At 43.1% G+C, this 27,737-nt stretch overlaps 1 protein-coding gene across 2 annotated transcripts; it reads right to left on the bottom strand.

The window, feature by feature from the left end:
* Positions 1–40: 40 nt before the first annotated feature.
* On the bottom strand, positions 41–27,627 carry LOC117964296 (aggrecan core protein-like). 2 transcript variants are annotated; one of them, XM_058995382.1, is made up of 20 exons: positions 27,612–27,627; positions 27,109–27,447; positions 17,468–17,544; positions 16,557–16,940; positions 16,044–16,218; positions 15,628–15,755; positions 15,008–15,301; positions 14,358–14,891; positions 14,090–14,264; positions 13,749–13,876; positions 13,341–13,634; positions 12,847–13,017; positions 10,702–12,624; positions 10,117–10,230; positions 7,804–7,917; positions 6,026–6,184; positions 5,356–5,438; positions 4,736–4,880; positions 3,924–4,106; positions 41–3,668 (listed from the first exon to the last, which is right to left on the bottom strand). In XM_058995382.1, the coding sequence occupies exons 3-20, from the start codon at positions 17,535–17,537 to the stop codon at positions 3,583–3,585; spliced, it is 5,160 nt and encodes a 1,719-aa protein (XP_058851365.1). In that variant the 5' UTR covers positions 17,538–17,544; positions 27,109–27,447; positions 27,612–27,627; the 3' UTR covers positions 41–3,582. The 2 variants fall into 2 exon arrangements, with proteins under 2 accessions (XP_058851365.1, XP_058851366.1); XM_058995383.1 differs by lacking the exons at positions 7,804–7,917; positions 27,612–27,627 and having other exon boundaries at positions 27,109–27,533.
* Between the last annotated feature and the right edge of the window lie 110 nt (positions 27,628–27,737).

The following is a 27,737-nucleotide window of genomic DNA, read 5'->3' as shown; positions in this document are numbered from 1 at the left end:
TGCATGTATGTAAATGTAGTAATTCATAGGACAGTTTAGGCAACATCTCCTTCAGTTTAATGAAAATAGTTTGATAAAAGCAAAAGAGCAACATTCCTTTACAGAAACATGACCTTCTACTGTACAGAACTACTGTAACTGTGCTACAAGAAAGCTACCAAATGCTGTCATCAAAACGAGAAATATAATTGAAACCCTAGAAATACAGTGTATACAGTTACATATCTATATGTTCAAGTAATATAGCAATGGTGTTCTATGGTACACGCAGGATCAATCCAAATTTCAGGTGGAATCCGAGTATATATATATATATATATATATATATATATATATATATATATATATATATATATATATATACATGAATCAAAAATAAAACAAAATGCATCAAAAATAATGTTAAAGAAAATATACATTTTAAAAGACAATAATATCCTTCTTGACTTAATCTTACAACTACCTATAAACTCAAACTAGCAAAATATTGGATTTGTTTTGATGACAAGCGAGGCAGGACAGAGAAACAAGATCAAAATAACCCAACAATAACTCAAAGAGAATTATCATTATTATTAATTTTACACACACACGTCGAAATGAGAAAATAAAGCAGCAAGTAAAATGTAATCATCTTTTTTTTTTAAGCTAGATTATGCTGTTAATACTCAGTTTGGTTATTTTTTTAAATATTGTAAAAGAATAAAGCACATACAGTACTGCGTTCAGTGCAAGCCACGTCCACCCTGCGCTGATCAGTCCCGGCCACAGTGGGGCGCTGTGTTAAGAAACTGATGTGATTGGTTCAAACACCTACTGGGTCTCTTGTTAAACATGATGCCAACCTGCTACTTGCAGTTATCCCCTTTAAGAAATGGAGCACACCAGAATAATAAATAAGACTTCCATGTAATGACCACTGAATCCACTAGGGGTCCCCTGTGTAAATGATACAGTATGAAGAGCGGGTGAGTGTTTGGTGTGAGGAGGATCTCTGGGCTAGAAAGGTGAAATGTCAGAAAAATAAGGCAGGTTGTGTGTTTGAGAACAGCAAGCCCTCTCATAGACACTCCATTGAGTCCAGGGATGAGGTCTGCTTCTCCCCAGTGCAGAACAAAGAAACGCCTGTCGTTTTATGATGATTACGCAAAACACATCCTTATATTTACTCAAAACTACCTCACACCATTAAACCTCCGCTCCCCCCCCCACCCAAAAAAAACCCAAAAAACAAAAACCTGCTTGTTCTGTGATTGGTTTAAGCTGATTACGTGCCAATAATTACTTTATGAACTGAAATTACAGCTAATAATACTGTTTGCTTGAAATACATGTTGATTACATGTTCAAAGTTGTATTTGTCCTCGTGTTTTCATTTAAGCCATTTAGTCTGGTAAAAGAATAAAACTAATTTTAATTCTAACGCATGAAATTGGAAGCCTTTGTGGTCTGTGAGTCCTAAAATAAAAAGCCTTGTAGCTCTCTCGCACACTTGCATGCAGACAGACACTAAAGTGTGCAAACGCATGCAGGCACACAACAGCTTGACACGAGCAGGGTGTCTCACACAGACACAGGCACATGCACACACACACACAGCCTGCATTACAAACTCACGCACACACACACACAGAGCCCCAGTCCCACTAATAATACAATATAGATAGTTTTATTTTGTATTCTCCATGATGTCTGAGCAAATACAAAGAATTCAAAAATAATCATTTCTTGTTCTTTTTAAGTCTGGGATACATTTGCATGCTGCAGAGTGCTGTTGGATATCACTGGCATTTAAAAAAAAAACAAAAAAACAAAACAACCACACAACTTTGTTCTTTAAAAGCAACTGTGTCCAGTTTTTTTTCTCTTTGAATATAGAAAATCATGCTGACTGTCTAGTTTTAGCATTCTTGTTTATAGTTCATTCATTTGAATAAAATACTGCATCTACATACAGCACTGTAGCCTTGTGAGGGCTGTGGGATTTCAGGCAGGGATGCTTCATACGGTAGCAACCCCTTGTCAGGAATGTTAATACATGTAGATTGCAGCTGCTGTTGTCCGGACCACCTCTGGTTTGGTTTCCTTCTCACTCTGGTGTCATTTTGCCTCAGTGCGCAGCTATAAAATACTCCTCCAGAAACGAGCCAATCTGGATGTTGGTCCCCCCTTCACACTGAAACATTTAAACCATGATTGAAAAAGGAAATGATTTGATATACAACCCTACGTACTAAACTGTTTAAAATAGGTCACCCAATTGTGGGTTGCGCCACCTTGTGTGCAGCGTTCTCTACCTTAAACAACGCACGTTCAAAATGAGAAAAATGAGTTTTGAACTCAGTTATTGAACTGATCCATTCTGTACAGTTCGGAGTGTTTTTAAAGAGATGAGGAGAGGTTTTTTTGAGCAAACCACAAAAAAAAAAAAAAAAAAACTTTGGACAGTTGCTTAGGGCAGATTTTCACTACAGAAACGATCCTCGGAGAGACGCCATGCACTGCACGGTCTCTGGGGAAGAACAGACTAGAACTGGCAGGAGAAAATGTGTGGAGCTTGCCCCCCCCCCCAGCCCCTCACCCATAGTGGAGTGTGCCAGGCTGACCAAACTGCAGGATGCTGCGCCAGTTCAGGACTGGAGCTACTGCAACAAGGTTCAATAAATAAGTCTAGATTCACATTTGATAGACCTACCTGTCTAGAAATACCAAGAATTGTCAGTGGAATGTAAACCCATGTGTGCTCTGTATTGAATGTGCTGCTCTCTGATCCACAGTACTGAGTTCCCTCCTATGTACTGAATGTGCTGGCTCTCAGATCCCTACAGTACAGTGAGTTTGGTGTACTGTATATGCTGGCTCTAAGATCCTCTTATACTACAATTATTACCAGGTTGCTGACTATGCCTACACTGTCAGAACTGAAGAACTGAGAATCTTGGGCTTTTGTGGGAGCTTTGGGATGGGAATTTGTAAATCATACTAACCACTCTGGGTAAAATATTTCTTATCATTCTTGAGTAAACTTGCTATAATTGCTTTGAAGCCTCTGGAAATCAGAGCTATTTTAATTACAAGTACTGATGTTTTCATCTGCACTGTCAGGGGCACATTTCAATATGGCTGGGGATGGGGCCTCTGGGTTGCCCTTGCAGATTGCCTGAAAATACGGTCCATATCCCAGCTCGCTGATTGGTTAAAGTCCTTACAAATACACTGCTTGGTCTGATGTCTTTAAAATAATAAGAAATAAGAGTACAAATAATAATACAAATATTACAATGTGTTTGGCACAACATAAAAAAAGAAATTAAAATCTTGTTATCTTACACCCCCTACCCCACCCCCCAGAATAACAGGCACCGAGTGAGACTTGGAAACCAATACATTATTAGCCACATGGACTCTACAGATTCAAGCCTAGCTTGCTTTGGTGTTTGTATATACAAGATGGGTGGTTCTTATTTTATAATCTATTTTTTTTTCAGACAGAAAAATGACTCTCTTTTTTTATATAAATGTTCTTTAAAATAATTATCTTTTTAAAAATCTTTCTTCTTTATAAATCTCCCCTTTCCCTTTTTATCTGAGTTTTCCCCAAGATCTGCCGGCTTGTCTCAATCGACTCCTGTTGGATCTCTTGTGCAGTCTGCGGCTGTAGACGGTGGCTGGAAAAAGAGGGAGACATGATTATGAATATGATTATGCTGAGGATTATAATTATTACTTCTGCATTTGTTTCAAAGGACAGTTTTAGAATCATGTCCTTTTTCTGCACAATTTATATTACAGTGACTTTCTACTAAAATGTTGTTATAAACCGATCTGCTACAAAAAAAAGGTGTGCAACAAATCCAGCCATGCCTCTGTATGATCAGTGCTGTGTTGCTGTGTATTGTGAAACACCTGCTAGGGGCACTCACTCTCTATACACTCCACGCGAGGCTGCTCCCACTCTCCATCTGCCTTGCAGCGGATCACAGGCAGGTGGCGCTGTGTAAACCCGTGGTTGCACTGGTACCGGATTATTGAGTTCACTTCGTAACGGTCTCTCCTCTTTCCAAACATTCTGGCGTTTTCTACCAGTGGAGGGGATCCACAAGACACTGGGGGAGAGAAAGACACGCCCAGGATTTGTTAGCTTCTATGGACAAGTTTGTAGGCTGCCTTTCTCTGTACAGTAAGAATAACCCTAAATCAACAGGGTCAGTCAGCTTCCACAGCTTGACACACAAAATAAAGCCTTCCGGCGAATGCCCTATCATGATAATAAAATGCATACCATAGAGTGAAGATGACAGCATACAGTGAAGATGACAGCATACAGTAATGATGACAGCATACAGTGAAGATGACAGCATACAGTGAAGATGACAGCATACAGTAATGATGACAGCATACAGTGAAGATGACAGCATACATTGGAGGGTCATGTCAAAAATTGGAGGGGTGTGTGAAAAGGTTTGATTAGTGAAGATTGACAATCCTCTATAGAAAATGCCAACACTGCTTCACCATGCACGAATAGGATTCTGGGCAAATAAGAATGCCACAAACCGCTTTAATCACAAAACATCTGTGCCCTTTAGTGCAATTTATTCCAAGCTCTGTGTACAACATTGCAGTACCCTACATTTAGTTGCATCTTAGTGGGCAGGAGGGGTGGGCTGATAACATTGGGGTTACGTGACGGTTGTGCGCTAGGCGCTCCGCTGTACTTCAGTCTGGCACTTACTGGTGCCCTTCTTGCACGTGAAGGGAAGGTGGTAGTTGCAGGGCACATCGTTCCACTGCCCGTTCTCATGCCAGATCATCACCACACAATCCTCTCCGGCACTGAAGTAGTTATCCGGTTGGTTAGGCCTCCAGTTCTCATATTGCTGTTTTTATTAAAACAAAACCAGACAAAAAGCGTTATATTAAAAAAAAATAAACTCCCTCTCTCTCTCTTTCTCTCTCTCTCTCTCTCTCTCTCTCTCTCTCTCTCGCGCTCTCTCTTGCAACTGCTTGCAGTCCTGGGTACTGCCTGAAGGTGGCAGTAGCGATGACAGTGGAAATTTGGAGTGTGATTTAAGGCAGTTAGGAAGGATTCCAAATAGCCCTTCACACAAAAACCTTTAATTAAAAAAGGCAAACACATACAATCTCCGTGTCTTTTCACTGGGGAAAGAAAGGCTGTGTGATTAAACTGTCTGGCTCATTACCTCACTCGCAGAGGCCTTGCCAGCACATTGAGCTCTCACACGGCTGGGAAAGGCTCTGTACTGTGTGAACCTGCGCCTGAAAAGTTCATTAATCGTCTATTAATCACACAGCAGGGCTGGACGCAGCATTTAGTTGCCAGCCAGGACTCACCAGGGGGTGTCCGTCGGACCAGCGAAAGTCGTGTTCCAGCGTCCTGTCATTCAGTCCAATCCACTGGTAGTCCTGCGCGTTGTCTGGAGGGGAGACAGTGATCGATATCAAACAGGAGTCTGACTCTATAGAACAGCACTGCAGTCAACAGAAGCTCCGTGCCATTTCACATTGAGATTACAGAACCTGTGGTGTCCTCCAGTCAAATATGTACAGCTTAGCAACTGGGTTTGCAATGCATGCGAATCTGAAGCACCGCTGGGACACACAGCACACACGGAATATTAAGTGTTAGCCATGGAATTATTGTGTAATATTTCAGCTCTGTGTTTAATTCATCGTTTTTAACATTATGCTGTTCAGTAGCTAGTGTTGCATGCTATTTGGGATTCCTGAAGCCCTATTTTCAAGGGTAATGAAACTACTGAAATTTAACTAGTTGTATACCATTATACCATTGCTTCAAAATTGGGCCAGTAGACTACTTACCTAATAGAAATACTATACTTTTGCATTCACTTGATATAGCATAAGTACAAACAAGGCCATCTCCATTGACATTCGTATGCATAATTCAGCCCATTTCTGAAGAACATTTCTACAGTCTGCAATATATTTCTATAGTGCGTCCGCTCAGGTAGCTAAAGAGTCCCATTCCTCCAGTACTCACTGTTCACATAGTCCTGCTCCTCAGGGGTCATGATGCTCACTAGATGGGAGCTGATCTCTCTGCACCGGCGCTCTGCATCCACCCAGGTCTCCCGCTCAGGGAAGTGGCGGTAGCAGTTTCCCTGGAACTTCATCCAGCCTTCCTCACAGGTCTCCAAGTCTGCAGGAACAGTAGGTGTGGGCAAAATCATACCACTGGAGTATTACACTCCAGATACATAGAGAATCTGTACGGGGACGGACCAGGGGAGTGAGAAAAGGTGAGGAACCCGACTTTCCAGTGTGAAAAAAAAGATTTACGCCACCTCCCATCGCGCATTCGAAAAATGATTAAGAAGAACCTGATGGCGGACTCACGTTGTAGCTACAAGTGTGCTCATGAGTACAGTGATTGGTCGAATGGTTGACATTGCTTTGCAAACACCCAATCGTAATGCTTTTGCATTGAAACCATATCCTTATCTGTATGTCTTAAGGAAATCTTGAGGCAAAGCAGCTCTTTCTAGCTGCACAAAACTGACCTTTTCCCATTTAGTATCCCACACTATTTGTGACTGTAGTCTGAGCTGACATGCTCTGACAACAGCACCCAGTGTCTTGGCAGTAAGAAGGTTTTTATATGAAGGAAACATACAGGTACAAAACCAGACCTGCGCTGTGAGGGCTATGCAAGGGGTTTCCAATACAGCGACAGGGCGATCCGAATCTGTGACTCACCTGAGGTACCTGAAGGAACCTGAGCTGTGAGGGCTATGCAAGGGGCTTCCAATACAGAGACAGGGTGATCCGAATCGGAGACTCACCTGAGGTACCTGAAGGAACCTGAGCTGTGAGGGCTATGCAAGGGGTTTCCAATACAGAGACAGGGCAATCTGAATCGGAGACTCACCTGAGGTACTCGAAGGAACCAAACGCTTTCATTCAATGCACCACTAACATGAAACGGTCCCTACCAATGACGTGTGCGAACAAAGTTAGGTCAGAAACTGGTTTATTATTTTGGCTCAGGACCACGGTTTGTTGTGGCAGAACCCACTACGCTCATATCGAAGAACTACCTTGGATCATGTAAAGGCGTGCACAGCGCAGCATCTTTTTTGTAAATTGAGAAAATACCAAAGTCTGCAACGAAAAACACAGATCAAAGAAGAGAATACAATGAACTCGCCAATGAAGAAATCATAATCAAAAGCGTACAGTAAAATGAAACAAGAAGAAGTTACTAAACCTGCCACCTGCGAGCGGTTAAAATACACAGCACACACGCATGGCTGCCTGTGTGCTAATGCAGCGGTGAGATAGGGTGCGATTCTGCAGTAGATAAGAGCACTTTATCTACACACTGGTTAATAGCGGTTTGATCATGTTATGCAGCAGTTCATATTAGGTGCGTGATCTGAACGGTGTATAGCAATTAGTGAGAAATGAGTTTTCTGTGGATAGAGTGCTTAATCTACAGAACACCAGAATCAATACAGAAACCTTCCATGTGCATGACAGACTCCGTAACTGCAGTGCATCACTCAACATTGCAACATCAGGGATGGAGCAGGTTTGTGGGGAGGGGGGGGGGGGGTCATTTTGAACAGGAAAACCACGATAGCTCTTTGTTCAATACCTTTAATATCCACAAACATCAACAAAAACACAACTCGATGAATCACCACATGAGATCACCAACCACCCATCACCACCACCGAACGAGCGTTGCAAGCAGTTTTTTTTTTGTTTCCTGTTTTGAGCGGCTGTTAGTAAAATTAGCTGAAGCCTTCATCGTACCCTTCTCACAGCGGTCCCCTCCGTAGCTGGGAAGGCATAAGCATTTGTAAGAGTCGATGCCATCGATGCAGGAAGCTCCATTCACGCAGGGGCCCGAGTAGCACTCATCAATGTCTGCAAGAAACGAAGGGTCTGCCGTTAGGATTCCTGGCTGGGAATGCGACCCAGAGGAGCAGAGCGAGACGGGGTGTTCTTGCTCTGCAGGGGAGGAAGGGAGCAGATGAAGGGAGGGGGGCTCTATTTGAATCGTGCCACTAACGTTGCTGCTTCAGTTGTTATCCGCATTTCAGAAGTTTCATGTTTGGTGCAGTTATACTCATAATGAGGCATTGACAAGTTCAGTCCAATTTCATCCAACTGTGTGTGTTTCTTTTATTTCATTGTTACTGTTTGGAAGAAATAGTGTGGATAGCTGGAATCACATGTTAGCTAAAAACAGTATTCTGCTTCTCTGCAATTATCCACGACGATGGACAGGCAGCTTAATAGTTTAGTCTGATTAATTTACACAGTAGTGAAATTGGTATAATCCTGTGTCCTGGGCTGAAAGTGAACTAGCTACTGTAGATGCATCTTGGCATGCTACCATGTGGTTCATCAATCACTGAATTACTGTAAAAATACTCAGAAATTACTTGAAATAGGGAGTATGTATTTGCTCTGAGTTTTGCACAGTAAATCTTCAATAATGTTTAATATATAGCATTCAGTGTTTTCCAAGCAATAAATCACTTTGCTACTTCGATTGTGTTCCTTTGCAGAATTGGGTTCCTTTTACGATCCTTATTAAATTCCACATCAGATCATAATCATTTTAAATGCAGTGTATACAGTACAATTCAACATTCATTCTTTTTGTGTAAAGGTTGGCCTCTTGAGAGCTACTCCTACTTAAAATAAATGAGATTTTATGAGTAAAAAAGTGTTCTAGTATCTTGCTAGGTTCTCAGAGTTCTTAATGATATTCTGAGAGTTTAGTGTTTAAAATTAAGGTATTTAATAATGTCTTGATCAACAACTTATAAGCAGCGACTTAGTGAACCGATTCAAAACAGAAGCAAAAGAACAAGTTGGGGCTCAGCTTTTATTAATTGTAAAGTGCGCTGGAGAAATGAAAATGGAGTTAGGCTGAAACAGCAAAGGAGTGTGGGCTTTCCCAGAGACAGGCAGACACAACTACAAAAACAACACAAATAACCAAGTCTCCTCTCACAAAGAACATCAGCTCAGTAGACAGGCCACACAACACACCAACACTGAAGAACAAGGGCTGGTGAAATGCTGAACACCACAACACAAAACAAACAAGCAAACAAACAAACAAAGAGTAAACAACGAAGACACAAGTAGACCAAACACAAGGATAGAAAACAAAAGCTCTAATGCTTCTCAATTGCGCTGACTTTCCCAGTAACCTGAACAGGAATATGATGTACACCAGGCTTTACAATTTGACACCCAACTGTGCCAAACAACCTTTCTGGAGAATTCCAAATATAGGATGAAGTGTAGAGTATGCAACTGCAAGCAAAAACAATTGGTTACTCTGCGTGGAGCTAAGTCAGGTGCTGTTTTATTCACCATGACAAGACCCATAACCGCAGTTTAGCATACTTTACAGAACACAAGATTTGCCATCCAAAAGTTATCCAAAATTGTTTTGCAAATTGTTCACAGGCTTGATCCTGCCTCAAACAGGCAGCTGCAAGCCTCAGCAAGAGATTCAGACAAACACGTTGAGGGAACATCTAACCATACCACGAGAAAGCACACCCAACAACAGTGTCACAGTGTTTAAAGGGGTCATGTTTACATGCTTTGTTGTTATCAACCTGTAATGAAATTTGAAAAGACAAATATCCTTGTGGGTGAGATGGGAACAGAACTCCAAACCTTTATTTCCTTTCCAAGCATGCAACGGACCACGCAAAAAGAGCAAGTCAGGTTCATACATCGGAGGGTCTCAGCCATACTGTACACATATGTTTTTAATAGTCAGGGATGATCCCAGTACCAGTGAGCAATTTGACAATTATTTGTGAAACCAGCTTCTGTGAAATAAAAGCACAGTGTCAGTCAAGCGGTTTTCTGAACATTTCAAATGTTTAAGAAGTATCTTGTCAAAAGATAACATAGCTTACAGTATTTTCTCTTCTTTGAATACAACAATGGTCCACAGAATACAGTGTATCCTGCTTTTCATGTTGTAAGGAGTGTGCTTTGTGTACTTGATGCGTCTTGATCTGCGATGAAGATAATTTATTTCAAATGAAATTTAAAATACAGAATAAACAGCCCAAAGCTTGAACTTACCCATCTGGCAGTCGTCTCCGGTCAGTCCTGGCGGGCACCGGCAGAATGCGATCCCGTCTTGAGCTGCACATGTTCCTGTGCCACACGGATTTGGAACACAGGGGTCGGGAATATCTGAGAATCAAATACCAGGTTAGCCAGAACCCTTTTCCATGCCAGCTGCCATTTATAGCCTTATGGAAGTTCCTGAAAAGCAATGGAACCTAGCACTCGGTACCAAGGTAATCCACTGCCCCCAAGTACTCTAACCACTGACCTGCTCAAGCCTGCTTCCTCCCACACTGTAGCCCAACTCTAACCACAGCCTAGCACTAAGCTACTCAAACTACAGCCCTCACTGCAGCCATATATTCTGCATGAGCTTCTCCAGCCGCTCCCACTACTGAAATTAAGAACATTTCCTGGTGGTGACCTCTTAGCTCATTACAATCCATTAGCATTGCCATCTTCTCACTATTTGTGGCTTGCAGAAAATCATCAGGCTTGTCTTGCTAAGCTTTTGACCCCAAGCCAACATTTTTTTAATGACACTCATTATTCAATAACATACGTAAATTGAGGCTAAAGTGTAATGTGTTACAGTACCTTCCAAGACTGTCTCCTCTAGAACTGATGGTGTCTCTATGGATATCACTGCCGGGGCAGTGGTCAGTGCAATGGGTGCAGGTGGAGTGACGAGTACTTCAGGAATGGCCTGTTCTGTTTCTGAGAGTGTCTCCTGTGGACCACCAGTACTGCTTGTAAGTTGCTGGTCTGAGGAGCCTGAGCTCAGAATTACTGCAGGTAAATCTCTGGAAGCTATTCCAGAAACTTCTCCACTAATGTCTGGGGCTCCTGATGGCTCCCCACTTGCTAGAGGTATCCCAGATGATTCTCCACTTGCTTCCAGGGGCCCCTTGCCCAGCTCCTGGGATACCGTTGGCTTGGGTGCCACTTCTATCACCTCCTCCGGGATAAGGAAGGTGATGTCTGTGAACCCTGATACATCTCCACTGGCAGAGATTCCTGAAACCTCCCCGGAAGGAAGGCCACTGATATCTGGGATTCCTGATGCTCCACTGATATCTGGAAGTCCAGAGAACCCGCTTGGCTCTCCGGATCCGAAATCCAGAAATCCAGAAGGACCCTCTCCCAGTTCTTGCTCAACGTCTGGCTTTTCTGTCACTTTGACAAGGCTGGAGTCTACAAGGGTCACATCTGGGAATCCAGATTCAAATCCGCTGATGTCTGGTATTCCGGAGGGGAATCCACTGGGTAAGCCGCTGAAGTCCAGATCCCCTGAATGAAGTCCACTCATCATCCCAGATACGTCCCCGCTTATACCAGAGGGTAATCCGGAAAAGTCTCCTGAAACATCCCCAGATGACAGACCACTGAATTCCAGAAGCACGGACGGCCCACCACCCAGCTCCTGCTCCACGCTGGTAGTTGAGGGAACTAATTCCACCAATCCGGGATCTACCATAGTAATTTCAGGGAATCCAGAAGAAAGTCCACTAAGATCTGTAATTCCGGAAGTGAAACCACTAAAATCCGGGATTCCAGATGAAAGTCCACTTATGTCTGGTATTCCTGAACCCTCACCACTTAAGTCCAGGAAACCTGACACGTCTCCACTTGTGTCCAATGGAAGCCCACTTATTCCAGAAATTCCAGAAAATTCTCCAGAAGGCAAACCGCTGGCCTCCACATCTTCTCTTGCTTCAATCTCGATTTTTGGAATCTTGGTCTCAATCTCAGTCCAATCTCCATCCAAAATGATGATACCTGATGAATACCCACTGGTACCTGAAAAGCCAGAAGGAAGTCCGCTGGTTCCAGAAATGTCGCCACTCATGTCTGGAAACCCAGAAGGGAACCCAGAATAGTCTGCACTGGCATCATAAATTCCAGAGGGCAGACCACTGTATTCTGCACTGGCATCACCAGATGAAATGCCACTTTCTTCCAGGCTTCCCGCTCCTGCTTCTTCCTCAACCTGTGGTGTGGGTATCACCTCAACAAAACCTCCTTCAATGAATGTCACTCCGGACCCGCTGATGTCTGGAATCCCTGACGAGAGTCCGTTGATACCAGAAAAGTCCCCACTAGGGAACCCTGAAGGGAACCCGGAAGGGAACCCACTTAAGTCTCCTGATCCTTGCCCGCTGATATATGGGAATCCAGATGTTTCTCCTGAAATCTCCCGTCCAGCTTCCTGGAAGTCACCGGATCCCTGGCCAGACTGAAATTGTTCAGAGTCAATCAGGGTCACATCTATAGCTGACCCCTCACCGCTGGTCCCAGAGGTCAATCCACTGGTGCCTGAAAATCCAGAGACCTCCCCGCTAACTTCTGGAATTCCACTGCCACTGGCGTCCCCTGAGATGTCTCCAGATATGTCTCCAGATATGACTCCTGATTCATCTCCTGAAGAAATGGCGCTTCCTCCAGATGGCAGCCCGCTGGACGCAGAGCCACTGATGTCCTCGGGTGGGACAGTGATCAAGGGAATGGCCGTGACGTTCACTGTGTAGAGAGAGAGAGGGAGAAAAGAGTGGGGTTGAGACCAAGAGAGAAGTAACACTAGCTTATCCACTTTTATCATCTTAACACGTGATTGCTCAGCAGTATAATATCTTTTCAAAATCCCCTTTGGGTGAGAGAGGGAAGGACCCAAACTATGAGGTGACAGTTACAACATAACAACTATTGTGGTATTGTAAGAGGAAGATTGAACTGAACTGTTACCTGTCTGCAACATGTCCTCTGTGCCTGTGAATAGCTCATCTTCATAAGGGGGCATGCCAGTGACAGGGTACTCCCCCAGCCCTGTGGGGGTGAGTGGTGGCTCCACCTCAAGGGTCAGTCTGGTCACCTTCTCCAACTCTGGGAATGCAGTTACAGCTTCCTCCTCAGCGGCTTGGTAAAAAAAAAAAAAACAGGAATCATGATTTTCATTCTTTAGTAGTTGTATTTTACTCCAACAATAAAATGAAATAGGAAGTAACAGCAGATCTGGGGGTTTAGGATGGCATTGCTGCAACCTTATATGGCACACTTTTGTAGTCTAAAAGAGCTCAATGTAACAACAACAGCCTTACCTACGACGTAATGTGTCCCTCTAATGTGTCTGTGAACTGGTCAAGTACAGTTCCTTTTATGGGCTGTCTTAGCCAATAATGGCATAACTGTCCAGATTATTTATGAGGTAATACAGGAAACAAAGTTGAAAGGCTACTCACCTCGGAAGCAGTAGGCGTCATACTTGGACTGTGACTCAGGGTAGCCTGTTTGGTTGGGGAACCGGTAGACGGTGATAACGCCAGTTTTCCCCCCACCACAGAGGGGCCTGGGGGTGGTGATGGGATACCGCACGCTGCCGTCAAGCAGCCAACCTGCGCGGCACTTGTCCAGACCCTGCTTCCACGCGGCGTACAGCTCTCCACTGGTGGCGAGGGTCGCGTTCCGGTCAAGGCAATATGACAAGGCCTCTTCAAGCGTGAAGCGCTCGACTGAGCTTGCGTGGAAAACCTCACCTGGGGATGAGATAGACACTGCCTCAGTTATCAATGACATCTTTAAACTGACAATATGCTACACATGATACACATGATATTCACTTGATCATTCTCATGTAAGTGCCCACCTACCCCTGAGCTTGTCGATGTAACAGTACACGTCGTATTGCTCGCTGGCTGGACGCACACCATAGTTCCTTACACCAGGGAACCCGTTCATATCACCGTAGCAGTTGTCTCGTGGAGTGACGATTGGATACCTGGTAATACATAAAAAAGTTCTTACAATTGTTTTATTCCTAGAGAATATGTGTTAGAATTAAATTAAAATATGATTGCAGATTGCAGTTAACTAACTAATCTGATTAGGTACATTGAAGATTATACACAGAATTAAACACCTTTGTATATATAAACAAAGAGTCGAACAGCAGTTATTTTCCCAGACGGAGGGACGACTGTGTCTGCCTTACCTGACGGACTGGTCGGAGAGCCAGCCTGCGTCGCACTGGTTGAAGCCACTCTCGTAAGCGGCCTGGAGATGCTGCGGACTGGCGATGACGGCACCGTTTTCCAGACATGCCTGCTGAGCCTGGGCAAAGGTGAGAGAGTAGCGGCTGGACATCGCCCTGTAGTGGAACACCAAACCTGGCAAGGAAAAACAAATATATTTAACATCACTTTTATCTGCAGCTAGAGTACCGCTCAGTTTCACACACAGAATGTGTAAAAAAGGCTCACCTGTCAGGGGGAGGGGAGTGGGTGGCAGCTCTGTGGTCAGGGCGCTGCCTTCCTCCTGCACATCTGTGGCATTTTCGGCTCCTTCTGTTACCAAAGGAAAGGCGATTTCAGGGGCGGCAGTGACCCTGCTGATCAGCTCCTCCACCAGGAACCCTGGGGTGCCGGTGAGTTCTGCCGTAGCTGCCTCTGGGGTCAGGATCTCTTCGGTGATGCCAGGGGGTGGAGACAAGGGAAGATCCGTGACGTTGTCTCCAGGAAAGATGAAGTCCATGGTGACAGAGGGGGGGAATCCCTCGATGACCTCAGTGGCAGTGAAGGGCTCCACCGTGGGAGTACCAGTCAGGTCGACAGGCTCCAGTGTGACCACCTCTCCTTGGAGCTCCCCCTTCGAAGTCACCTGGGTGAAGAAGAGCTCCGGGCCCTCAGTGAAGGTCTCAACGGTCAGCAGACCACTGCCAAACTCTGTGGTCACTTCCTCTGCTTCCGTAGCCTGGTATCCGTCTGTCGCCGCGGTGACAGCTTCCACTGGTTCATCTGAAAAGCAGGAAGGCATACGACCAAAAATGTTTTTGCTGAGCTTACACAACAAAGCGTTCCAGCTTACCTCGCATTGCTAAAATCAAAAGAAGAAGCTTAAGCGGCCCACTCACCTTGGTAGCAGATGGCCTCATAGCGGGAGTCTGGGTAGGGATAGCCAGTCTGGTTCAGGTAGCGGTAGATGGTTCGGACACCCACCAGGTTGCCCCCGCAGTTTGGCCTGGCTATAGAGATGGGGTAGCGGACACTTCGGTCAGCCAGCCAGCCCGCGCTGCACACGTCCATGCCCGTCTGCCAGGCCAGGTAGAGCTGCCCAGTGGTGGCTAGTTGGGCGCCCAGCTTAATGCACTGCTCCTCTGCTTCCGAGAATGAGAATTTAGCTGGGGAGGTGGAGTAGAAGACCTTGCCTGCAGTGCAAGAAAGAGAATGGCACCCGTTAATTCTAGAAACACAGAGAAGATGACACAAAGGGTACATTTTAATGGTCTAAACAGTGTCATGTCTAAACGTCCTTCAACTCTAAATTAATTTGTAGATTTATTATATTATACACGCAGCTGTGTGATAGCTGAAATAGATGCCTGTATTCACAGAAGGGCAAACAACAGCTGAACCTTCAACAGCCTAGAAAACAGTCAGTTTTCAGGACTTGTTGGACAGTATGTAGGTTTAGTTCAAGCTTTGTAACTTCACCTTGCATTCATAATTCCATAACTAGGGAAGGCATTGTTACCTGACATCTCCTCTGCGAAGCAGTACACATCATACGTCTCATTACTTTCCCGAATTCCATACGTTCGGACACCAGGGAACTCATCCTTGTCACCGTAGCAACCCTCTCGTGGACTGTGAATTGGATACCTAGGGTAGGAACCGTACAATAATTCAACATGTGTTCTTCAAAGACTGCAGAACACTGTTTACTAAATGATATCCATTCCACTCCAGGTTTAACAGGTACAATTATATAATGAACTACTTCAGGGTCTGGATGGAGGTTTAATTGGTTCAATTAAACTATTTAAAACAGGGTTGGAACAAAGACCAGAAGTGGATGGGCCAACTTTGGACAGCCCTGGTATAAATCCAGGAATATTCCTGAAAAACGGGACACTAAATGTTTGGGGGAGGTGGAAGGTTGTAGCTCACCTGACGGTCTGATCTGAGAGCCAACCAGCATCACACTGATGGAACCCATCGTCGTACGCTGCCTGCAGTTGCTCACGAGTGGCGATGGTGGCGCTGTTCTGTATGCAGGCACTTTTGGCCTTCTCGAAGGTCAGGGTGTAGCGAGTTGAGATAGCTCTGTAGTGGAATACAATGCCTGCAGAAAGGGCGTAACAGCACAGTTATATCCTAGAAGTAATAATACAACTTCAAATTCATAATGGTAAGCTGTATGTAGGTGCACATATTGCCTGCCATTTATGAATGGTGACATGAATTTCCTTTCAAAGTTCTTCTTATTATATAAATGCATCCTAGACATGTGGAAGAGAGAATACCCAGGAAAATCAATTAACAAAGCACTTCTTCCAGGTTCAATGCTCATCAGACCCATAATTTGCGCGTGCACCAGCTATACCAGCTCGGGTTTCACGATGCTCGTTTATGATAAAATGTGAAACGTCTGTCAGTTCGTCTGCGTGTGGCAGGGTTTACCTTTGACCTGGATGTCGACGGTGTCCTCGCTGTCCTCGATGCCATGCATCACCTCGCAGCGGTAGATGCCCGAGTCGCTGGTACGCAGCTCGCTGATCTCCAGAGTGGCGTCGGTGGGCACCAGGGGGTAGCTGACCATGGTCACCCTGTCCATGTACTCGGAGGTGACTCGCACCTTCCCCTCTGTGGCCACCAGGATGACCGACTCGCCTTCCTTGGAGATCCGGCTCCATTTGATCCGGGGGGCGAGGGGGGCAGCGCTGGGGTCGCTGGGGTCATGGGGTGTGTTGTCCAGGAAGTAACAGGGCACGACCAGCGAGCTGCCCAGCAGGGGGCGCAGTGGAGACTGCCCCGGGATGCTCACGCTCAGTGCACTAGCTGGGTCTATGGGGAAAGGGAAGGAGGGAGCACAGTAAGAGGGACAGAAACAACTCTGATTAAAGTGCAGTTTGCCTGCAGTTTTAATTTTACTGATGCACTGTAGCTAGGTTAGGCTGAGCGCTTTCAAAACTGCATACAGTTTTAAGAAAGATAACTCCACTCAAAACAACACACCAATACACTAATCTAAAATATATGTATCTATGTCCATTTTTCTTTTTTTCATTATGAGACACAATTTAATTGATTATCCAAGGGTGGTTTTTCTGTGAGGTTACTTAATGCTGAAAGAGTTTAAAATGCAATAAGAACAGACGCATCATACAATTATAACTTGTACAGTAGATTTAATGCAGGAGGAGGAAACTCATAAAAAAGGCTATTCAGGTTGAAATATTCCATTTTGATTAAAAGCAGTCCCAAGGTCCTGAGGGGTTGGATTGTTTGGGATTGCTTAGAGATCCTGACAGGTACAGTGTTAGGTTTGAAGAGTGTGGTTGGGCTATGGTAAGGAAGCTGGGATCACTCACCTGACAGCTCGATGGAGATTGTCGCTGCGATGACTCGCAAACAAGCGAACAGTAGGAGCAAAGTGGTCATAGTTCACCTGGAGAGACAGAGAGAGAGAGCGCTGATACAGACTGAAAGGACAGTGAGATCTGTCAAGGAATAACTGTCTGAAAATGTCTTGAAACAAATGTGTGGCCTAAGAATTCTACCATTGAGCTCAGGCAAACCATTGACGTATTCTGAAGACTACATTCTGAAGACTACATTCTGAGGACTACGTACTGAAGACTATATTCTGAAGACTATATTCTGAAGACTATATTCTGAAGACTACATTCTGAAGACTACATTCTGAGGACTACGTTCTGAAGACTATATTCTGAAGACTACATTCTGAAGGCTACATTCTGAGGACTACGTACTGAAGACTATATTCTGAAGACTATATTCTGAAGACTATATTCTGAAGACTACATTCTGAAGACTACATTCTGAGGACTACGTTCTGAAGACTATATTCTGAAGACTACATTCTGAAGACTACATTCTGAGGACTACGTTCTGAAGACTATATTCTGAAGACTACATTCTGAAGACTACATTCTGAGGACTACGTTCTGAAGACTATATTCTGAAGACTACATTCTGAAGGCTACATTCTGAGGTGTTGCTGTAGTTTTTGTCAATATGAATTCAACCAAATTCTTTGACAGCGTCTGTATTACAAAACCTTGCATTTCTTCTGATGCAATTTGGTATACAGCATTAAAGGGAGGGTGTATTTGAAACAAGAGGCCATTCTTTCAGGTATATTTTTTATATGGTAAATTCGATATCCTTTACTGAACTTTTCCTAATATTTTCCCAGCTGCTAAAAGGTGGAAATATTCCACTATGTCACATTTCCAACCTTTTTAGAAACTGGGCCTTTCTTTGTTGTGTTTTCCAAAGAGGTGTCATTGCCAGACCCCTAGACGTGTTAAATGACACAAGTTTCCTTATTATTTTTTAGATTTCCTATATAAAAGTTTACCATGCTATTTTTACACTGTATTTTTACAGTTTTCCCATGCTTACACTACACATTTATCACAGTTTACCCTGGTTTGCCAGGTTTTTTTCTTTTTCTTTTTTAAATTTAGTAATCACCAATTATTTTATTATTTTCTCCCAATCTGGCATATCCAATTATTTTTAGGCTCAGCTATCACCCCCGCACTGACTCGGGAGCGGCGAAGATGAACACACGGTGTCCTCCAAAGCATGTGCCGTCAGTCGACCACTTTTTTTCACACTGCAGACTCACCGTGCAGCCACCTCAGAGCTACAGCGTCGGAGGACAACTCATCTCTAGGCAGCTTACAGGCAAGCCTGCAGACACCCGGCCAGACTACAGGGGTCGCTGGTGCGCGGTGAGCTGAAGACACCCTGGTCGACCTAAGCCCTCCCCCCCCAGGCGGCGCTCAGCCAATTGTGCGCCGCCCCCTGGGAGCTCCCGTCTACGGTCGGCAATAGAATAGCCTGGACTCGAACCGTCGACCTCAAAGCTATAGGGTGCGTCCTGCACTCCACTCGGAGTGCCTTTTACCAGATGCTCCACTCGGGAGCTGCCACGTTTTTAATATGCTTTACTATATCTTGCTGTTCATTACAATGCCTACCTATGCTTTACCATGCTGTCGCTATGCTTTATTACACTTTGCTGTTCTTTTACTATGGTAAACTTCTAAGGGTCCTGACATCTCCTTCCCATGCTACACTATAATCCAGTATAATCATGCACTGTATAAATGTAGATGTATGAAATTAATACGTTTGTAGTATCTGGCAGCAGGAGAGAGGTGCTTTTGGCTGTACATTGCCAGTGTACAAAGAGCTCTCTCATTACGGAAAATAATGTCCTTGCACAGTCACGAAGCAATTATAGATTGGGATCTGTAACACTTACTTTGCACAGACCTATTTAAAGCTGGGCTTGAGGTTAGAGGGTCCCCCTTCTCCTTTCAATCAGACATTTAGCACTTTGTATTTGAAAGCAATCACACTTTAACTGCTGGGACAGGACTGTCTATTGAAGTAATCAGTGTAAGTACAAGTCAAGTGGCTTAGAAAGTTGGTTAGAACCAGGGGGTTCAGGGTTCAGTATTAAACCCCTCTGGGCACTATTCATGGCACGCAGTCCGATGAAGAACCAGGGGGTTCAGGGTTCAGTATTAAACCCCTCTGAGCACTATTCATGGCACGCAGTCCGATGAAGAACCAGGGGTGTGCTGATACTCATACTCATACTCACAATTGCTTTCAACTCAGAAATCTCAATCACAAACACAACTTTCAACTCAGAAATCTCAATCACAAACACAACTTTCAACTCAGAAATTTCAATCACAAACACAACTTTCAACTCAGAAATTTCAATCACAAACACAACTTTCAACTCAGAAATTTCAATCACAAACACAACTTTCAACTCAGAAATCTCAATCACAAACATAGCTTTCAACTCAGAAATGTCAACTGTTTTTATTGTTTAATAAAAGTATGGCTTTTCAAGTAATTGCATTGATGACTTCCACACTGCCTTACCTCAGCAATTACCACCAGCTCACACATCTCCCAGTCCCTCAGCTCTAACTACACTGTCCAAGACCACACTGCCTCCCAGTCTTTCAGCTGAAACCACTAGGCCACACGGTCAGTTTGTTAGGTTTAACCACAAGATTAGACCATATTGCCAGTGTTTTAGCATACATCCTGGTACCACAGCTATAACCACTATAAGCCCAGTTGTATGTATTGACTTCATTGGACAAGGTTGAAGTGAATACAAAGAGTCTTATTGGCTGTACATAAACTAGTGAGCACACCTACAGTACAACCACATAAACTAGTGAGCACACCTACAGTACAACCACATAAACTAGTGAGCACACCTACAGTACAACCACATAAACTAGTGAGCACACCTACAGTACAACCACATACACTAGTGAGCACACCTACAGTACAACCACATACACTAGTGAGCACACCTACAGTACAACCACATAAACTAGTGAGCACACCTACAGTACAACCACATAAACTAGTGAGCACACCTACAGTACAACCACATACACTAGTGAGCACACCTACAGTACAACCACATACACTAGTGAGCACACCTGAAACAGTTGACAATCATTTTGGCTTTCTGCCTTTATCAGTGTTGTGAAGCATGCAAACGGCTCTGGGAATGTGAAACAGCTGAAACATCAGTCTACTGGACTATACCATCTTTACATGACAATGTCAAAAAAGAAAAAGTCCTGTTATCTTGAAAAAGCTCCAGTGTGAAGAAGAATATATTTCTGAAAATGTCGATTAATGTCACTGAACTGATAAGTGGTAGGACATCACTGCAGTGGACATGTGACGCTGCACTGCGAGCCCAGACATTGCAGAACACTTACTGATGTACTGAACATGTTTATTACATTTCTACTGGATAAGCCAACTGGAAACACACTCCATCTTCACTATTGGTAACCACAGAGTAGCAAACACTAAAAAAGCTATAAGCTTCGTAAACCAGGATTTATTCACCAAAAAACTTCCTTTCTGTCCAGTATAAACCATTTTTAAAATCAACTGTGACTTAATTTAAAATTATTTTCCTCCATATTATGACACAATGCTAAGAAGTGTCTCTTTCACTCCTTATTCCACTCCCTATAAGGGGCTCAAAATGGTTATTAGTCCTTTCTCATTCATGGAAAAAACAACATGAACGTTCAAGAAATGCCATCGCCTCTGACCTTGGGCTAGCCTTTAATACAGAGCTACAGTATTGCATATGGAACTAGTGCCCTGACGCTCATTTGGAAAGAGAAAGTATTGGTTAATAACAGTAATGAACCCCTCATGTAAACTTGGCATTCAAATCCCAGATGCTGCGTGGTGATAAACTTCTTAACCTCTAACAAGCCAGTGAAAATAATCAACAGCTCCATTTACAGACTAAAACCAGTGGCAGCGAGGTTATAAAAACAGTGATCACAGCCTTATTCATCGCCTTAATGGAAATACTTACGTCATGCACTCAGATGAGAACATTATCAAAGAACACTGCCTGTTCACCAGTGCACACTGAATATCTAACGAAAGTCACACAAAAAAAACATCTAAAGAATTAAATGAACTGCTAAGATGTGGGGGGGGGGACCAGTATGGAGTTTCCACTGATTCATCAAGGCTTTTGATGACCATCAAACACAGCAAGTTCACATTGGATAACCCTGACTGAGGCACAGCACTTCAATGCAATGTACCGTAGATAACTGAGTACTGAGAGCCAGCCAATTCCATACAGTGAGCTCAGTACTGGGCTGATCTGAGAAGCACAGAGAATTGAGACCTGGGTTTTGGTAGCACACAGATTCAATTTAAGAACTCAGTGCTGGTCATTTAAAGCCAGTAAGAGACATTGACTGCTTTGCCTGCTTAATGCATCAAATGCTCATTCATTGCCTTAACAGAAAAGCTGCTTTAGGTGAACAGTACTGCTGTCTTCAGCCCTCACTGACAGAACGGTTACAGGAGAGTGAGATGAACACACATGCCCCACGCTCCCTCACACACAAACTGCCTGTTCTGTTTGAATTACAAAGAACTACTGGAAAGTTTTTTTTTTTTTTTTTTAAAGTAAACTTTAAGGTTTCCGTTGTTGCCTTGGACTTTGGTTTGGCTATTTTTGAGCAACAGTCCTCTCTTTTAAAGAATTTTCCTGGCTTCTCCTGGGACTGTGTGTAAGACTGCTGGCACTGTGTGTAGCCACTGCAGCTGTGAAGACTCCTTTTGTTGAGAAACTAAAGCACACAGAACACGATTTGTTCAGGGAAGGAACAGGGAGCCTGCGCCATCTTGTGGCACTTGGTGGACAAACAAGGAAGAGATCATCAAAAAACACATGCCAAGTCGTTTTAAGTGATTCTTTTTTTTGTTGCAAGTATAGATCTTCTTCCTCTGTATGCACTGTGCAGGTGGCAGCAAAACTGCAGCTCATTTTCATTAAATATGACCTTGTATTGCCAAAAGCTGACTGTAAAACCTGTGCAGAATTTGATCAGGTCCTCTACAGTCGAATTTCAAGGGACCAGCAAAAAAAAAAAAAGATTCGTATTATCAGGACTCTAAGCCACATACATCCTGTCAGTTCTTATTGAAGTTACAGTAACATTGAAATACATTTTCAACTACAGAACAATGAAAAGTATTAGACATTTAAAAGCTTTGTGCATTTTTATTGAAAATACATTTAGAAGTGAACTTTTAAAAAGTGTGCATTGTAAATGAACTGCACTTGCAATCTGCATGTCCCATTCTGATCAACGGCATTTTTAAAACACTAAAGGCATCCTCAACGCCAGGTATTGCGCAAACCGGAAACGCAGATGACGTGCATCCACAGTGTGCTGTTCATAGGCCTGTATTACTACATATTGTAGTGCTGATAGTAACATGGCGAAGTACCACCTCCTGCTAAATATGTTGTAAACTGATCAGACTTATTACAAGAGTTATCCAACCAAAAATGAGTCTCGCCTGATAATGCTGGTCTTGACCGGACTGCCTGGATGAACCCAGGGAACATCGAGATTGAGAATGGGTCACTGATTGCTGATGAATGCAGTCACAAGCAGGACTGGTCCAGCCCTGTGTATACATACATTCACAGACATGCAAACAGGAGCAGTGCACTAAGAATTCCTGTGCTGTCAGATTTCATCCCCAGCTCTCTCACACACACAGAGCCCTTGCATCATGCACTTCTAATATTTGCACATCTGTCCTGGCCCAGACTTTAAACTTGACTTAAATGTGGGTTGAAGAAGCAAACAACACCCCATCCCTGGCCTCCTCGAGTCATACCTGGCACCATCCCGCCAGATCCTCGGGGGCCGGGAGAGAGGCACTGCCTCAGAGGGAGGGTCCCTTACCAACTGATCTTCAGTGGCACTGTGATGGCAATGCAAAGGTCCTATACTAAGCACAATAGAGCCATAGGATAGTTTCATATGTATGAATCTCTACCCAATAATAATTCATTGTTTCAGGGCCAAATAGCATTTGTATTAAATTGCATTTGTAATGAAGTTAAATAGTCTACATGCAACTGTTGCATTGTATTGAATATGTTGTTACAATATAGTTCTTTGCCAGCTACATTCACTCGTGTGCTGCTAATTGCAAAAAAAAAAACAAAAAAAAAAACGTCATGTGACCTACAGCACACTGATTAGGTACCAGGAATCTGGCTACCAGTTTAACACATATCATATATCATATCATATACTTGATTGTAGGTCCACTTGAATAGAATACTCTATACTCCATTGAGGGTCATGCCAATAGTACATTCTATTACCCTTGAGAGCTATGCCAATAAAAAAGGCTGTGGCCATTGAGGTCCATGCTAATAGAACACTCTAATTGCATTAGGCCATACTGTTCTGTTTGACAGCCATGCCAACAGAACACTATCCACATTCAAGTCTAGGGCCAGCAGAAAAAGACTGCACTGTACACATCTGGATTCATGCAAAGGTATAGCATTCTGTTCTCACTGATGTCCATACCAGTAGAACACCCTATTCCTCCAATGAAGTTCATTTTGAACACTCTATTCTGCTATTGAGGTCCACGCCACTTATTTCTAGAACCATAATGGCTCTAGAATTCGAATTTTTTTCAGCGGTTTGAGAATTTATATAATTCCAATTCCAAAGTGACTTGATAGGCTAATTCACTAGCTTTTCTTGCCTAATACACAAAGGCCTCGCTCAGGTACTTAGTGAAATGAATCAGGTGGCAAACACGAAACTACCACACAATTTTACACAAAGACAGATGTCTAAGATTAAGTGGCAAGTGGGGATTCAGATCAGAAGACCGGACTGTAAGAGCAAGCTGACAACAATGGCATTGCTCCTTCCCTTTCATGGGTACTACATTTACAATCTTTCATTAGAACATAAAATAAAAGCAAACCTGCTCCTAGAATTACAATGTGTTTGTATCACTTCACAGAATGACTGCTCACTACATAGAATAGCTGCACTGGAGGTGATTCATTAGTACAATATTTTGGAGAATCGATTCTAATCCAATTGAAATGAAGTTTCTGTCCAGTAGCTCAGTACATGTCTTGCAGAGTTTCCACAGCTTTCCAGTTGAAAACGATAGTCGTACGAGGGTGTTTATGTAGCAAGGCGCAGGTGCCAAAGAAAAGCCATGAGCTTGGTCAACGTTTGGCAGGGCTCTTAAGAATCAATAGGCAGCAATGTCAGCACCCTGCAACAGCCAGGAATTTCAATAGCCAAAAAACAACAGCAGCATTTACAGCCCCGAGCCCACAGAAACACACATAATCACCGAAAAGCACATATGGGACTGTAATACCTGGAACCGGCAAAACACACACCAGTCATGTCTGAACTCAACGCACATGCATACTTAAGCATATCAGTATTAATACAGCATATTAATACAGCGACGGATAGGATAGGATAGGAGAAACACATGGGTTTAGGTCTAGAATCTCTTGGGCAAGGGGTTTGTAAAGGCAATGGAAATGTGTAGAACTGATTCTAACAACAACGAAAGAAGAAGAAATACCTAGACAGTAAGAAAACTGCAGTACCCTCTATAGAAGTTTACCGTGGTAAATTCACACAGTAATTCACACAGTAATTCTGCAGTATACCTCGAAATTGCCTTTGCTTATACAAAGCATTACTGTTATTTATGCGGTTTGAATACTGCTTGACATGCTTAGATGCTTTCACTGTGCTTTAACTGTGTTTCACTGCACCTTCTTGTGCTTTTTCCATATTATACAGTATATTATAAAATACATTATCTTTATTTATCTAGTAGGTCAGCTGTGGAAACTACTGTGACATATGTTATACTCTAAAGCAGCTCCCTTCAAACAAATATGTTCACATTGCTATGCGTGTCTTTCTGTGCTTCCACCATGCCAAGGAATGCACGGAGGTACACAGGCTTCCTAAAAAGGCTTCCTAAAAACTTCACACAGTCTGGTACCTTAAGTATAATTCAGGTAGCACTACTGAAATCCTATCCTAACACAACAGCTCCTTTTAATCAAGTTTTTTTTTTTTTCGATTTAGCTTGGAGTGTCAGAACCCGGTATTCTACTAGGTTGCTAGGAAACCCTGAAATGAATTAGCAGGGTATGGTATATACATGCACTACTGCAGTAAGGGTTTGAACTGGGCGAACGATATACACCACAGCAGTTTTATACAAGGGGACAGTAAAACTGAATGAGGGAAGTCATTAGAATCAGTTTTCTTCATGTATTTAAACCTGTCTTAGAGGTTAGGGTTACTCAAGCATTTGATAGTCAATAGTTACAATTCCTTTTGAGATGAATCACTTGAATTTGGTATTGTAAATGAGCTGCAGGATTTCATATATACTAACTTATTGTTATATAATAATTATAAATATAAATCAAAATGTAAGTAACATAATTTCTTCCTGTACAGTTAGTTCACGTAATGTATTGTGAAGTAGCAGTAGATATCTCTATCTCCCCCATTGACTTCCATATCAGAAAACGCATTAGATTAACTCCAAAGAGATCTATTTCCCATCCTTGCAGTTTAGCTATGTCAAACTGGCTTGAGCAACAGGCTAGCTGCATCTAAACAGTTCAATTCTTGTAATTAGATTTGGAAATCTCTGCAGTTCGACAGTTATCAAACTGCACCACTTGTTTTAACTCAGTTCTAGGCAACCAATGTGTGAGGAGCTCTTTTGCCGCCAAAACCTTTGCAACGCTTGTGAGCGACAATTCTCACCTGCTGATAACTCATTGCTTCAAATGAATGTGTGATGCATTAAGAGGTATATTCAATTGATATAAAGACAGATCTGCATACCACCAGAACTGAAATCTATCAAAAAGGACTCTTCCAGGACAAATACACCTGTAACAGCACAATGAGATTTAGGTAAGAATGAGATTTGGGTAAGCGAGAATTGCCCAAACCATGCTATAAACCCTACCTGTAAACTAGAGACTGCTTCTGTATGCAGGGACATTGCCAGTGATTAGGGCACACCAGTAACTAAATCACAAGAGAGCCTCCTTATTTCTATTCTGTGAAGTTAACGTTCAGTGAAGTTATCCTGTCAGTCAATCAATCAATCGATCAAGCAATCCAAACCGATACACACATAAACAAACAAACAAACAAACAAATAAATAAATAAATAAATACATGCAAATGCAGAAATATATATATAGAAAGGAACTGCAATAAGTCAATGTGGGATATTCTCAGATCAGTCTCTCTCTGATCTGTTAAGCCCACGCTCTCCTTATGATAACCATTCACATCATAGCTGCTTGCTCTTAAACTGGACTCACTTTCTTAACAAGTAAATACCTGTTTTTACACTCTTACCACTAAACTGGGCAGCTCCATTCAAGTTAATTTACCAGAATATTTGAACCTTTTTTTTTTTTTGCAGTTCTATAAAACTTTAAATATCTGCCATTATGGCTGAGTGCATTTTACAATTAACTGTACCTCTCTCTCGCTCTCTCTCTCTCTCTCTCTGCCCTTGGTAAAATGATGTCAGTTACCTTAAACAATGTAGTAGAGTCCCAGTAATTGAAGTCCCATATACACCTTGCTGAGGAAATTTCTCTCTCCTTTTTTTTTTTTTTTTGCAACTTAAATTTCTTCTTTGGGTTAGTTCTTCTTCTTTTTCCCCTTTTTAATTTTTTTAAGGATTATTTTTCTATGTCTTTGCTGTAATGTCTTATATTTTGTTCCCCTGGGTTAGAAGATCCTTGCTTGCCCTGACACCTCAAGGGCCCCGTATTCAGCAGCCAGGACACAGGCAGGAGTTGCGCCGCGTATGTGTGTTGGGAGCAGAAAGAATCCTTTTTCACACCGGGGACAACTTTAGCTGTCAAAGGCTGGAGAAAGAGGAGGGAGAGAGAGAGATAGGGGGGCGAAGTGCGAGAGAGAGTGAGAGAGGGGGGAGAGAGAGAAAGAGAGAGAGAGGTTTTAAGCCAAGAAGACTCCTCCTGCCAGTGGACTGAAAAAAAAAAAAAAAAAACCCCAAAAAACGTTGGCTTACAGTCGTCCTGCTTTTAAGTACTCGTCTGGACTTCTCTCGTTTACTGTGCTCGAGTGCGAGCTAGCCAGGTTTGGACCGAGGAATGACCAAATGGACCACTGTATTTAAAGAGGCGGACTTTAGGAC

Source organism: Acipenser ruthenus, chromosome 21 (assembly GCF_902713425.1).
Source record: "Acipenser ruthenus chromosome 21, fAciRut3.2 maternal haplotype, whole genome shotgun sequence".
NCBI lineage: Eukaryota > Metazoa > Chordata > Actinopteri > Acipenseriformes > Acipenseridae > Acipenser > Acipenser ruthenus.
This window is presented reverse-complemented; position numbering and strand designations above follow the sequence as displayed.